Raw genomic sequence first — 14,858 nt, 5'->3', positions numbered from 1 at the left:
AGATTGTATTTCAGAGCAGGAAAAGCAAGCTGATCTGACCTGTACGTGGCCTACAAATGACTATTCAACATTAAAGAGGTGGTAAGAATGTGCCTTTTGGTGGTAGCAAAGCCCTAGGTCCCCTTAGTGAGGCCTACATACCTTAAAAAAGAAGTAACATGCAATATCTTTGATACATTAACTACTCTTACTGAATAGTTTTATAGTCTATCAGGTAAATAAAGAGAGAAGCTTTTATTTCAAAACTATTTTTAAGCAAACACTAAGTGGAAAGTCACTGAATTTCTAAGGAAAACCTGTTTTTTAAGATGAATTTTTAAGGAACTTCTACTTTACTGTTACCTCAGGTAATAAAGTTAAGTGTGTCTATAGGTTCATAGGACTTGAAGATCAGTGCAGGAAAACTTTTCAATCTAGTAAAACACTCCAGGCTGGATGCTGTGAAATCTTCTTTTCTTATCAGAGTCCTAATTTTCTCTTAAATAGGAGGTTAGTGAGCATTGCTGATGTGAGGGCAATATTAGATTTGGCAGAAAAAAAATTAAGTCCTCTTTAGTCAGAGGAGACAATGTGACTTTTAATTTTTGAACTGTTGTCTTTGCTATATACTTATCCCCCCAAGAAACACATTCAACCTTCCCTGTTTGTTCCAGAAAATGCAAAGTCCTCTGATACTTTCTTGTGGTATTCAGCTGATGGTTTTAGAGGAGCTTTTCTGTTTTATGCCTTAATAACTGCTTCCTGTCTGAAATAAATTGCATTTTGGGGAACAACCTGACTTTTGGTTTAATTGTCAATAGTTGGAGCAGACCTCTAGCAGTCTCAAAACGTATTTTAAGTTTTTGGGGATGTGATTCTGCCCTTCATTTTTTGAGGCAAAGCTCCTCTTTATTTTCTCCCTATGTTGTACACCATTCACCAGAGAGCTTGGTACAGGAATAATTGTTTTTAACTTTCTGCTATCTTGCATCTTTCAGCACATTGTTTTATATTTTTTCCATTTGTTATGCCACTAGGGGGGATAGTAACTTCTTCAGTTTTATGAAGACTGTTCCTAAAAGCAGCAGAAATGAGAAAAGACAATATTATGGTACCATAAATGAGCTACAGGGAACATGGTCTAGATTACAGCTTTTTGACACTTTATTTCACTTTGTGATTTTTAATGAAAATACTATATGGATATTTTGTACTGTGTTGCCGCAAGTCTGTCTACCCCACATTGAATAAGGCAGAAGTAACTTTACTGAAATCCATATTTGTGACATTAAAACTACTGTAGTGAAAAGAACCACACTGGAAGTGAATCTATAGGAACAAGTGTCGTGTCTGCTCTGTGTCCATACAACTGGAACAAAGGCAGAGCCCTGGAGGAATGGACAGAACCCCAGGGAATGTGCTGAAGGTAATAGGGTTTTTCTTAGTATGGAAACCCACTAATTGTGTTTAAAAAAAAATTAAACAAACAAAAAAAAGAAATAACTTCAACTGCAAATTTACCCATTATCCCATTATGGTGTCAGAAATGCTATCATCTACCTTTTCTTTATAATGTAGTCTCTTTACTAACCTCACAGTAAGGGATTGCTCCATTGTTTGAAAACCACGAAAATTAGCACACAGCTTGAAGAGAATTTGTAGCATAGCTGTAAAACTCAGTTGACAAAATTCACTAATAAGAATTTCCAATTAAAATAATTGATTAGGAATTAATTCAGTTCATTGATTCACATTTTTAGCTTGCTTAGGATACTAATAACACTTCAAAGCGGTCTGCTCAGAATGGTTTTATGTCAGTTTAGGTCAAGTTTGCTTCTAAAGTAGCCTCTTAATAGAGTGGAGGCTTGCTGTTTGCTGAATATGTCTGTGTGGGAATGCTTGTTAATTGGATATTAATGTCCATCTTCAAAGAGAGGGAAGTAGCTCCTAGATTTAATGAAGACTTAAATGCTCTTAGTCCAAGGGAATATTGTTTAAAGGATAGCACCTTGGCTTGTTGAGTCTTATTTGCTCTGCTATACATGTCAGTCATGTGGAGTTGGCCTCCAGAAACAGGAATAATTTTGTACATTGTTTTACGTAAACATATTCTTCCCTGCCCCACCGATGCACAATGGAGGCTATTTGAAGGCCATCGGCACTGAAATTTATTGCCCTGAAATTTTTAACGCTGAATTTGTATTAGACTACTACAATCTCTATTCATGATAGTCACAGAAAGAACTGCAAAATAGTTCAGATTACTAAAGCTAGTAGCTTTTAAGAACTGCCAATGCTATACATTGAAATTTCAAGTATTTCTTTGTTCAGGTTAACACTGAAGAATAAGGAAAAAACATCTATCATATTTTGGCAACTTCTATGTTATAACCAAAAGCTCAGAATATTCATCTTTTCTATCAAGCAAAATATTATTGTACCTCCCTTAGTCATCCAATCTTTCAATATATCATTATTTCAAAGAAGATGGAGCATAGCTGCTGACTGCCTCTATGGGGAGGTCAGAGTGACAAGACACAGGGAAGAAAGAACACTATAAATATCCTCCATTCCCGGTCTCCAGATTTCTTCAAGTACTGAAAATACTATTAGTAAGTTTTGCCTATTTGATTTTTTTTTTCCTAGCAACAGCTCATTTTTAAAGGTATTGGCTCAAAGCGGAAAACGTTACCTCTGATTACTTTACCTCTAAAAATAAGTAGGCATAAAAAAAAAAAATCTCATTGAGAGACATGTAGAAATTTTTGGAAGTATTATGTTGCAGCTCATTTTGAAATTATAATTAATGGCTTAGTAAATAAGAACTAAAGTCATATCTACCCAATTGTTTACCTTATACCCTGAGCAGGCAAACACTATCCACTTGCACACTATCCATGGAGACATGCCAATGAAGTGACGCAGTCACCTGTTTGACAGATTGAAAGGTACAATTCCACATAGATGGCATGGAATATGCTAGAGCAGAACATATCGAGCCTTTTCATACTTTCACCTTCCCTATGATAAAGACCCATCATAAAACTTTATAACATCAGAAGGGAGAAAGAATAGTTGTGCCAAATTGCCACAGAAACAAACAAAAAGAGCAAATTCAACTATACTGAATGCTATCAAAGCATATCCTTTCCTGGGACGCTTTAGACAAGCTGCTTTAAACTTTCTTATATATTGCATTCTTTTTTTTTTTTTTAAGAGTTGTTGTTTTATATATGCTGTTTTTTCTGTCTATTTTCTCACCATCACACTGAAAATAATAAGCTGGCTACCTCTCATATCAAATACCTAGTGTTAACCAAACCATCAGCCACATACAGCTCTGACTTCTAGAAGAGAAGAAAATAAATTTTGCATGCATAAAATAACAATAGCTGAATCACAGCTTTTCATAAACAACTTAACTTGCAAACACTTCACATAACCTAAGATGAACAAAGCATCAAAAAAATGAAAGCAAACCTTATTTGAGTTTTTTTTTCTATTACTTTTATTAGCTACCTGCTATCCATACTCACCTGATGGGAACAGCAATGACCATCTGTCCTATAATTGATGCTTGAACTATGAAATAAGTATGACAATATTGGGCAATATAAACATACCGTTAGTAAGGTACCTTTGAAAAAATTCATAATCAATAAAATACCCAAATGGAAATAATTTGGAAATTTTAAAAATATCAATAATTGCACCCATTTTAATACAAATTCCAAGCTAATTTCGGAGTATTTAATTTATTTATTTGAGATGACGCAATAAAATGGGAACAGAACATTTCTACATTGCAAAGAGACCATATTGGCTTATAGAATAAATCATGGGGGTTTGAACAATAAAATCAGTTAGAAAATTCGGAAATAGTTCATAGGTATTGTATTTCTTTTAATAAAAATGCTTTTCAAAATACTTGGGTGGGTGGGGAAGTGGTACATCCCTGAAAAATGAAAACGTGGTTCTGCCCTAAGTGAGGACTGAAAATGGAATCACGCTATTGCACACGTTTCATTATAAGGTCCTCTAGACCAGGGCTTCTCATTTTACACAGAAAACTTTTTTCCTTTTAAATGTCAGTCTGCAAATTTACCTTCAAGTACAACAGCCAAACTGATTTCTTCCTTCTTGAACGTTCTCTTTAAAAATTACAATTATGAAGCTGAGACTGGTCCTGAATGAAACTTGCATAATGTGGTTACATTCAGTTGGTTTGTCCCTAATCCAGCCCCCATTTTCACCTTATTTCCTTATAATTTGTGGCATATCTATCTTCCTAGTACATTGCCAGCTGGGTTTTTCTCCATTTTAGATGGAGTGGACTGTAGATCCTTATAACCTTTTTAGAAAATCAATTCCTACTGAAATGTCTCAATAAGAAGACAGTAATCAGGATAAAAAAATGCTTTCACTCCCACTGCTGGTTGAGCATGCCTTGATTCATGCATGCATGTGAAAGCCAATTCTGTACCTGGAACAAGATAATCTGAACAACTGGGACACATGGGAAAAGTATCTTGTCACTGTGGCTTAAAAAGTTTGATTTAAAAGAATAGTAGGAGTAAGGCAAATCAGAAGCATTTTTTTTAACCTTTCAGTATATTCAGACTGAATTATAAGATAGCTTATTAGAATAGAAATTTGTCTTTTTTTCTTTCTTCTAATCTGTTCTTTGTTCTGACTAGAGAAGAAACATGGCAAATATAAACAAGTATGGGATTATTATCCACTTTTTTAACAGTCTTGGAATGAAGTAAGCATAACAGTTTTTTATAGCACTGCAATAAGCACCCTAGTTCCCTTACTGTGAGGTGGAGGAAAAACACCAAAGAAAAGATTTTTAAACAAAATATATATAAGTTATTAAACCTTACCTTGCCAGCCTGGTTTGCACACTGGTTTGACATTAACTCGGACTAAGACATCTTCTGTTGCATGTTTTTGCCCACAGTCAAAAGCTGTTACCATTATCTCATACTGGTGCTGTTTATCATAGTTCAGTTTCTCAGTGTTTCTGATGTTACCTATAGATTCAATATAAGATAATACTCAGAAATTACTTCTTGGCTAAGCATATGCAGACTATAATATTTGGGTCCTGGTTAACCAAGTCCTTTGAGACCAGAAAGCTCTTTGAAGCACATGAGACATCCACAGGAAGGACAGTTAGGAGGAATGAGAAGCATTTTCTTTCAACACAGCAGAGAAATAAAGAAGTTCTTAGGCAAATATAAGACATTAGGCATATAATATGGGTATGTCTATATATATCATACATCTGCTCAACAATACCTTGTAAAGACTGTAAAACTAGTTAGTGGTTATATCTTGAAATGTAAAGTATGAGTAGGTGCAACCTCATTTTCCATATCTTCCCAGAATACACTGCTTTAACATGGCAGCCACATTCCTGAGATCCACTGCTGAACACCTCCCCAGCCTAAGTATTCTCCTTTATTTTCTAAAGCTATTACCCTTTAGGTGAGAAAGATTTTTAGCCCTTTAACAACTTGCCTTGGATTTTAAGAACAGGAAAAGCCCCAGAACCACCTTCTATATTAGAGCGCTTAGGAGTATTTGATATGACAGCACAGAATTATCACATGGAAAATAAAACTCAGCAACAACAGAGATTATCTGCTGCACCTCATACATACATAAAGGTGGCAAATTACCTGGTTTGGGTACAAAGACATTACGATGACCACACGGAAAGGGAAAGATTTTTCTCAGAGCACTTCCTGCAGGACTGGAAGATTACCATGCAGAATGTATGTTTTTGTAATTATCGACTTCAGCATTTTAATTCTGCCTGTTTTCACTGAAATGCACTTCCTGCTCAAATTGAAACTTGAGACTGTTGAATATGTTTTACACTTTTGCTCAGGGCTGTTCGTTATACTCTCTCTCTGAATGAGAACGTTTGTTCTTGAATTTAACAAACAAACTTGCTCTGGATCAATGCTACAACAACAACTACTTGCAAGCATGGATCTGCAAAATCAAGTTGTTTGGGCTAAATTTGGAATGGGGAGCACCTAAAGCCTGGAGTTTAGTCAAATACAGTGATCTGATTCCCACAGGTGCTGGGTAAAGTATCTGTTGTTAGGCATGCTGCCATTGTTTGGGGGTTTGGATGTCTGTGTGCGTGTGTGCGTTCATTCAAATGAATGAGAGACAGGCAAAAGCAGACAAATGAAACTTCTTAAATAAGTTTTTCACTAAACCTCCATTAGTTTGACGAGTAAAGACTTTTAGTAGGTGTCTCTCTCTGACGCACGCTCCTTATCTTGTCAGAGCCCGACACTTTTCTGACTACTACATAAAAGCCAACTTTAGCAGTTTAATTGAAGCTGATGCAAAACTTTTCAGGTCAGGCCTGAAGGAAGGCTGCTTTTGCAACTACCACCATCTTCTGGTTCAAAATTTGTAGTTTAAATAGAGCTTTACATCTCCAGCTACAAATCAGGCTCGATACCCCATTTTCTATTAACTTCAAGTCTTTACCCTTGCCTTTCTGAGCAGAGCACAGAGGAGGACAAGCCCTAGCACTAATTTTATGTCTCAAATGGAGAAGCAGAAGGAACCGCTGAAGGGTAATAAGGAAACAGTACTGTGTCTACAGCCTCCTTGCTTCTCTTGCTCACGCATCTCACCTTGCCAGGCGTTTTCAAGTCTGCCATGTAGATAGCTTTTCCCATCACAAAAGCAACTGCAATAACAGTATCAACTACTTAATTATTTTTGAGTTAGTAATTCTCAAAACAATTTACTCTACCCATTTTACTATCTTGAGTTGCTTGATTAGTACCCGCCTAAGAGGATTTAATGAAAAACTGCCATTGTATGCTTATTCATTTAATATCTGCTCAGTTGTTCTTTACTGCCTGCATTATATTATTTCTTACATGAATATTTATATTTTCCTATTTGGTTCTCCTTGGTATTATATTAGTTCACGATCAGCAGAGATAACTCTCAAGAAACGAAAATTATCTGAATCTAAATTAGAAGACTGCTAGAATTGGTGTGGCACAGTAATGATGCTCTAAGATCTACAAATCATTACAGCATATTTGCGTTTCACTAAAGCTGTCTTCTAATATTTCTATTTCATTATGGTCTTTTAAGATTTGGACTACAAAGATTCTGACTGGTCATTTGGATGTCTTGCAGATGTTACTCGACAGTTTGTTTATTTCCTAATTATTCTATTTTTCTGTTACCTCTGCTTTATGCTTCTTTGTTATTTTACAGCTTAGTCAATACAATTAAAAAGTAGACACAGAAGGGAAGCACTATATATACAGACTAATTAAAGTTTATGAGATGATAGAATGATAATTTCTATTTACATCTCACCCATAAACAAAAAGGTAATCAATAATATTAAAAAAAAAAATATTAATGGAAGAAGTAAGTACTTTTCTACACAGTTCAAAATTAAGCCATATTTTTTTTTTTTTCAGTCTTTCTAAATCTCTGCCTTTTCCTGGAAGTACCCAAAGCTATAACAGATTTTAAAAAAACAAAAAACAGGTAAGTGAAAACAGGAATATAAAAATTCCTGCCTGAGGACACACACATTTACCCCTCTGTTTCTTCAGGGTCAGTTTGTGAAGTGCTTCCCAGTAGTGGGTGGTAAATATAGCTATCCCCATTTTAGAGATGAGAGTAGGTCAGAGCGATGACAGAATCTGTATCTATATCTGAATTCTCTGATCATCTGACAATGATCCCTGATTAATGAAGGCATTACAACAGATCAATTATGATTTAATTTGTATGTTACCTGAAAAAAGCCTACGCAATATTGCTATGATAACTCACTTGATGATTGGGATTCTCTGCTAAGACGACAACTAAATGGCATGCAAAAGACCATTGAAACATACTGTATCTTATACCTTTAGTCCCAAATATTTCCATAGCAAAGCTTAAATTTATCCTTTGCATTTACACCGTGGTATTTTATGACGAAGAGTTCATTACCATCCAAGTTAGGCTCATCATATACGAGTCAATTTTATTAGTGTTATGGTTTCATAACACAATGTAATTTTATTTACAAAAAAAATTACATACCAAGGGACAAAGTTACCAAAGGTAAACGGCAAGCCTTATATTACCTACCTTTAAGTGCCTAATTTACAAAGATTTGCACAAGAGTTGAGTACTGCTTCCTGTGCCAGTGCTGGGTGCCTATCCACTTGTGCCTAACACAATTTGGTGATGTGAAGTAGACAGTGCACTGCTACAGTCTGAAGGTTCTCTCTTCCTTTCTACAAATGTTCCCCAACGTGTAATATAATTTTTCAAGACAATAAAATGCTCCCTGGATTGGTCTAGATACAAGAAACAAGTTTTGCTTAAAAAGACAATGATCTGCCAAAAGAAAAAAGCTGGTGGAATAGCATGTTCATCTTTCTAAAGGCCTGTGTTTGTGGTTAGTTTCATAGGTTGGTGGTGAAAAAAATCCACCATCTGGGACTGATAATGGCATGTTTTCCTCACACACCCCCTACTTCTGGGGCCCTCTGTAATATTTAGATTTGATTCTAAGCATCTAGTTAAATACTCTTTCTGGGCAATGAAATTCCACACTTGTATGTTACTGAAATGCAGAAAAAATCATAACGTGCAGAAGACAAACCTAGATATGTTTTGCACAATGGGTAAAAAACCCTATAAACAAAATCCTAATTAGCACATTATTAACAGACAGTCCCAGGGATCTCATACATCTATTGTAGTCATCCTATATGTAACAAAAATGGGCACGATGGCAAAGAATTTGCACCAGAGCAAGTTTATATCAGCTGGCATAGAGAGACATTCTCAGCAATGAAATGTGTTGGAACTAAGCAACGTATTGCTGTCACAAAATGAAAGTGCAACCATCTATTCTAACTCTGCCTCTAATCCCAGTGGGTTTAAGCAATTACCATTATCTTAAAAAATTGCAAATTAGCCTGCAATTACTGTTGATTTGGCAGCACTACGCTTTTAGTGAACAAATAGATCAAAAAATATTAATTGAATTCATGACCAAGAAACTGCAAGTATTACAACCTTATACCAATTACTCACTGCAGGCTTTAAAGTCATGTTTAAATCAATAATTTTCTCATTGCCTTTGCTGAAAAGCAGGTCCCAGGCACATGAGGACAAAGATGTAACCAAGGATTCCTGACACTTCACATGCTTTTGATCATGCCTCTGACTGTAAGAAACCCATGATCACTCATAAGCCAGCTGCACTGTGTGATAGGACCTGAAAAGGTATAAACAATAGAAATGTCTGCTCTGTATCATGCTAATATCAGTGTATTATTTATCCATGATATCTGTCACAAACCTGGTATGATATTATGAAACCACCTGTGACTCGTGTAAATAACCAGCCCCATACTATCAAGTCATGCAGAGCTCTGGAAAAATAATGGTTTCAAACAGAAACATGGAGAACTTCTTTTTATGGCAACATGAGAAATCTCAGAATTATAAAAAAAAAAAATCCATAGAGAGGAAAAGCTTCTAGAGAATTGCACACAAATACCCACTTTGGGTAAAAAAAATCCCTTGTGTGATTGCTCTGGCAAAAGATTACTGTGCCAGTTGACCTCGGTTACAAACATACTCATTATGATTATACCTCCTATATAGTATTCTTGCCTCCCAATGTATTATAACAAGAAGGCTTTTTTTTCCTCAATGTCATTTACAATTTATTGATGCTAACAGGTTATTATCTTCCGATGCTCAGCTGTGCATTGTGCAAGAACTGCACAAATAAAGATGAATAATTTTTGAGTAGGGGAAAAGGGCTTTATAAAACATCACAACATGAAAACGACTGCTTAGAGAAAACAGTAGCTCCATGCATGCTTTCAATTTCCAATTTGGCCAAAAATCAGATGTAACTTCCAAAGAGTATTCTCCTCCTCCGTACAACATGGATTAAATGCTTCTGTTAGGAAAGATAAATCAGAGTATTGCTGGGCATGCACACAGGGTGCTTGTGCTGGGGAAACAAGTTCTGTGAGCACAGGAATTTCCATTTTGTATTTCTGCACAACTGTGCACACGTGAATATCAATAACAAGAACTCTTATCTACAAAGTGATGCGAATATGGGACTGCTGAAGTACCTGAAAGACAAAGCTACTATTTTGTATTGTCTGAAGCAAGCAGAGAATGGGAGAGAGGATCTTCTACACATTTTTAATGCGGACCAGCCACCTCTCCCACACTCAGTGTTAAGTTCTGTGCTTTTCCCTGGTGAGAACTTGACTGGGAAAAGCAGAAAGCTGACAGACAGGGGCCGCCAAGGCCAAAAATTGCTGCATAAAAAAAAATAAATAACTTCGCTGCAAAATTTACTATGGTATATTATTTTTCCTATATTATATACATTAGAAAACCAACGAAAATCTAAAACCATAAAATATACTGCTTCTCCAAAGCATATTTTCTTCCATACTTTACAATAACGGATCTGCTTCAAGAAGCACCCCAAATGGGTAGATCTGTGGACCCGCTCCCTGAAAGTTTTAACAATCAATAAACATATCCAGAATATTGTCAATTCTACATTTAGACTCTCTTCCAGAAAGTTGAGAAGAATGGGACTAGCTATAAACGAGTGAATAAACCCTATTAGATAGGGCTACACGCTGCATTAGGAAATGCCATCACTAGTGTGGGAAACTAGATGTGAGACAATTAAGAGAATGGACTGAGTGACAGAGAAACATATTGCTCATCTAAAACTGGGGGTTTAATTTCCACAATAAATTACTTTGGCACTTTCTGACCTAATCTTACATTAAAGGGATGTAATTTCCCAGTGTGATGGTTCCTTCATTTTCAGAGATCATAACAGGATTACTCCCCAGTTAAAACTCAATCCAGGTTATCAGCTAGTATCAATAGGCAATTACACTATATACAGAAATTACTGCTATCTGTTCCAGAACTTACAATTGCTCTTTCTCCATACTCACCGTTTCTGTCAATAGCAAAAGGAACATCAGTTGTGACAATTTCATAATTGCAGATCTGGCTATACTGAGGGGAACAGTCCTCGTCAATGGCTTCTACCTGCAGTATGCTGTCGTAGATCTTTCCTTCTGTCACAGTGGCCTTATATACACTCTCCTTGAAAGCTGGTGAAAACTCATTGACATCCTTTACCTGGATATGGACCACTGCCCTAAAATAGGTAAATAAAGACATCAAACAGAAACATTAATTTGTCATGACACATCACTAATAGTTTGTTTTCAAAACACTTGAAAAGACTAACAAAACATATCTAGAAAACTATGTCAACATCTGCTAAAATAAGATATTATTGAATTTCTACGTTTAATTTGCCCAATTTAACATGTTAATGCAGCACTAGGTAAAAACATGGTGCCACAGCCTGTAGGGAGAGGGCTTCACGATGCTCCTGTTAAAATTGGTCTGCCTCTTAAAATGGACCCCAGCAGAGAGTCAATGTTATCATCCCAGTGTAAAATGGGTTAATAAGCAAAAGAGAGGAAAAGAATGCCAGTAGTCTTACATATTTACTACCTAAATATGGTCAGTTTATGAAAACTCTTTGATATTAAATAAGCCTCTCACCTTCTGCTGATTATAATTATTTAATGCTTTAACTAGTTACAATATTGTACGTGTAAACCTTTGAGGGTCAAAAATAACAGGCCTTTCGTATTTAATGATGCTAAAGGCCTTCCTTTGGAAGAATTTGCTATCTGGTTTCATAGGCAAGGTAACAGAGGGACAGAGAAGTGAAGAGACTTTCTAGATCAATGGCAGAGCGAGTAGTAAAGGTTGGGACCCCAGAGAGCCTAGCTTAGCCTGTGGTTTACTATACAGAGCACTACAAGAAAGTGTAACAAAGTCTGGTCCCAATGGCCCAGATTTCATTTGGTCAGGATTAGACTGAAATTTTCCACAAGCAGAACATACTAGCTTGTTACTGACATATGAGGGAAAAACATCATATAATTTAATAATATGAAGCAAAAACTGGTTCTGTGACTTGATAGTTACTTGATATTTCAGGCTTCCTTCTAAATATATATTTTTTAAAAATACCCTGATAAAATTCAGCATGCGTTGCAGAGCTAATTAAATGTTTAATTGTTGTGTGTCCTGGATGAGCAGAAGGAAGAATGATTACTATTAATCATTTATTTAAATGGCTCTCAGCAAAACGAACAATTTGTACAGCAGTTATACATCTACATGTGAGTTAAATTCATCTTTAATGACAAATGGTCTGTAGCTTGGTTTCATGTATTGGAGGTGAAAAAAGGCACTGTGCCACTTAAGCTTATGCAGGGAATTGGCTCCACAGTAAAAAGTACCATCTACTAACCTTCAATACCCCCCTCTTCCAGAGGATTTGAATTCCTCTGAGACTTGCTGTCCAAAAGCTGAGGTCAGAAACACACTGTGCAAAGGCAACATTGCTGCAGCTTATGCACATACTAAAAAAAAAAGGGTGATTTCTCTTTTCTTACCACTTGAAATGAGATGAACAGAGAAAAAAAAACTATTTAGAATTTGGAAGTGTCAATTAAAAGCTAGCTGCCACGTCCTTGATGATCTATTTAGTCAATATATTTAACGTGAAAGCAAGAATGGAAAAATAAACCAAAACTGAGATGCATTTCTCCACTTGAACAGGGATCCTATTAAAAGCTTCAAGTAGAACCATTGCAGAATGGGTCAAATTGCAGGAGGCAAAAGGGAAAAATATTTCGAAAAGGATAAAGGAATAAAAAGTGGATCAATTATTGCAACAATGGTTTGTCTTGGTTTTATTTGCTTTCTACCTGATCAAAATATAAAAAGGACCCCTTTGATCTGATCTGTACTGTACAGCAAATATATGCCAAAGCAAAAAAAAAAAATATTCTCATTTTCACCCACTTGTGAGATTTCTTCCAGTTTGTTCCACCTGGTCCTGATCCACAATCATAGGCCTGGATGATGAATGTATATTCCTTCTGCAGTTCACAGTCAATAGGCCTTTTTGCTCGAAGACGACCTTCTCCAGATGTCTTGTTCAGCACAACAGCTTCGAAGGGCATTTCTTGCCCGTGGATTTTAAAAGCACAGATTTCACCTGTGAGGAACAGCATAAAACAATCATAAACAGGGAGGTCTGATGTCTTAGTGACACTGGAGAAGCTAGCACTCATTTGTATTTCACATGCTGTTATAAATGAGGGAAGTATAGACTCAGGCATTGGTTTATAATACATCCAAAAGGGCCATTCGCCACGTGCTCGTACAGCGTGATGCAGTGAGTGCAGCTCCAGTCACGTACTTCCCTCTTCCGTGGTCATTACTAAATGGTTTCTTAAAGCCCTAGAGACTATTCCCTAGATATGGTACTAACATCAATGCTGAGCTAAATTATTTTTGACTAAATTAAGAAGACTGTATTTAGTTAAAGAAAATAGCAGGAAGAAAATAGAGAATATTTTAGAGGTGGTCTTTTCTAACTGCTGTCACTACTTCCTTGAGCCACTTGAGCTGCCAGGTGGTAGCAGATGTTCAGATTCTTGCAGTTTAGTTTCCCAACAGTGAAAAAACTAATGATGCAGAACATGGGCACATTCAAAATCTATTTTGCTTTACTTATAGACATATCGCCTCTAGAGCAGAACTAGAAGAAACACACACAAGTGTCCCTTTTGGACATCTCAGTCGCCCACCCACGTTCACACACTCATACATGAATGCCTTCTTGGCAGCAACTCACTCTGCCTCCAAACTGCCTCCTAATGTAATAGATCCATAGTTTCTCCCAGAGGAATACTATACAACAAAACAGATGATATAGCAAGAACTAAAAAAATTGATTTGGACACAAAAGACAACATAAAAAAATCTTGTGAGAATATAAATCTGGAAGGGGAAAAAAAGCCCCAGTTTCTGATGATCTTTTTTTTAATCTTTCATAGTGATAGCAAGGATATGCACGCTGAATTCATTTTTAGCCACTCCAGAATCCAACTTTAAAAATGAAATATTTATTCAAAGACCAATGTGGCTTAAATATTTTTATGACACATTACACACATGCTCTTTTATGAGCAAGTCAGTCTCAGGCCATGCATTTTAGATTCAAAGCAGTCTCCCACTCACATAATCCTTTTCCATTTATTTCCAATTTACAGTTGCAGCCTTTTGGAAATCTCCTTGTCAATCATATCTCAGTCAACTGCCAAATTCTAAATTAACTGTGAATCTATGACCTCTAATTCAAGCCTGGCTTCTCTCTCTCTTTTTCTATTAGAATATATTGTTTATTTTTAGAGAAGACAGTAGACAGTGACTTTATAAAAGTGCTGGAGTTCATAATTCCTATTATGTGTGAGGAAGAAAAAATGGGAAGGGTGTTGGGGGGGGGGAGAGTGGAGATTAGATACATTTAAGAGTATTAATGCCGGCTTTTTAGGATATTTCTTCAACTACTACCCCATAGGATTCACTTGATTATAATGGGAGCTGAAGCTGAGCTCAGCTATATACACTGACATTTAGGCAGATGAATCCCACAATTAACAATCATAATCAATCCTATGAATGTCTTTACAGGACCAGCACGCAGTTGTTTTAGTAATTATGAGCCACTGGGAAAATACATTAAGTATTTGCTTGGACATTTGCCTGCTCCAGCCCCTCACTCAAGTGGCATGAAAGGGTGGTGGTGTTTCCCAAGACAGACAAAAGACTGTTCTTTGCCAGGCTCTCTTTCCTTCACTCTCAATGACCCCAAATATTTGGGCTACAGAAGAAGGAATGGATTTTACCCTGGGAATCAGACTCTGCAAAACACT

At 36.3% G+C, this 14,858-nt stretch overlaps 1 protein-coding gene across 1 annotated transcript in view; it reads right to left on the bottom strand.

Annotated features, from left to right (window-relative positions):
- CLSTN2 (calsyntenin 2) overlaps window positions 1-14,858 on the bottom strand; it is a 380,503-nt gene that overhangs the window by 73,541 nt on the left and 292,104 nt on the right. The window contains exons 4-6 of the mRNA XM_009890154.1: window positions 12,940-13,135; window positions 10,998-11,206; window positions 4,866-5,015 (exon numbers count right to left, since the gene is read on the bottom strand). Of these exons, the coding sequence (XP_009888456.1) occupies window positions 4,866-5,015; window positions 10,998-11,206; window positions 12,940-13,135 (555 nt within the window). The remainder of the gene's footprint in view (window positions 1-4,865; window positions 5,016-10,997; window positions 11,207-12,939; window positions 13,136-14,858) is intronic.

This window comes from Charadrius vociferus, unplaced genomic scaffold (genome assembly GCF_000708025.1).
Source record: "Charadrius vociferus isolate BGI_N301 unplaced genomic scaffold, ASM70802v2 scaffold650, whole genome shotgun sequence".
NCBI lineage: Eukaryota > Metazoa > Chordata > Aves > Charadriiformes > Charadriidae > Charadrius > Charadrius vociferus.
This window is presented reverse-complemented; position numbering and strand designations above follow the sequence as displayed.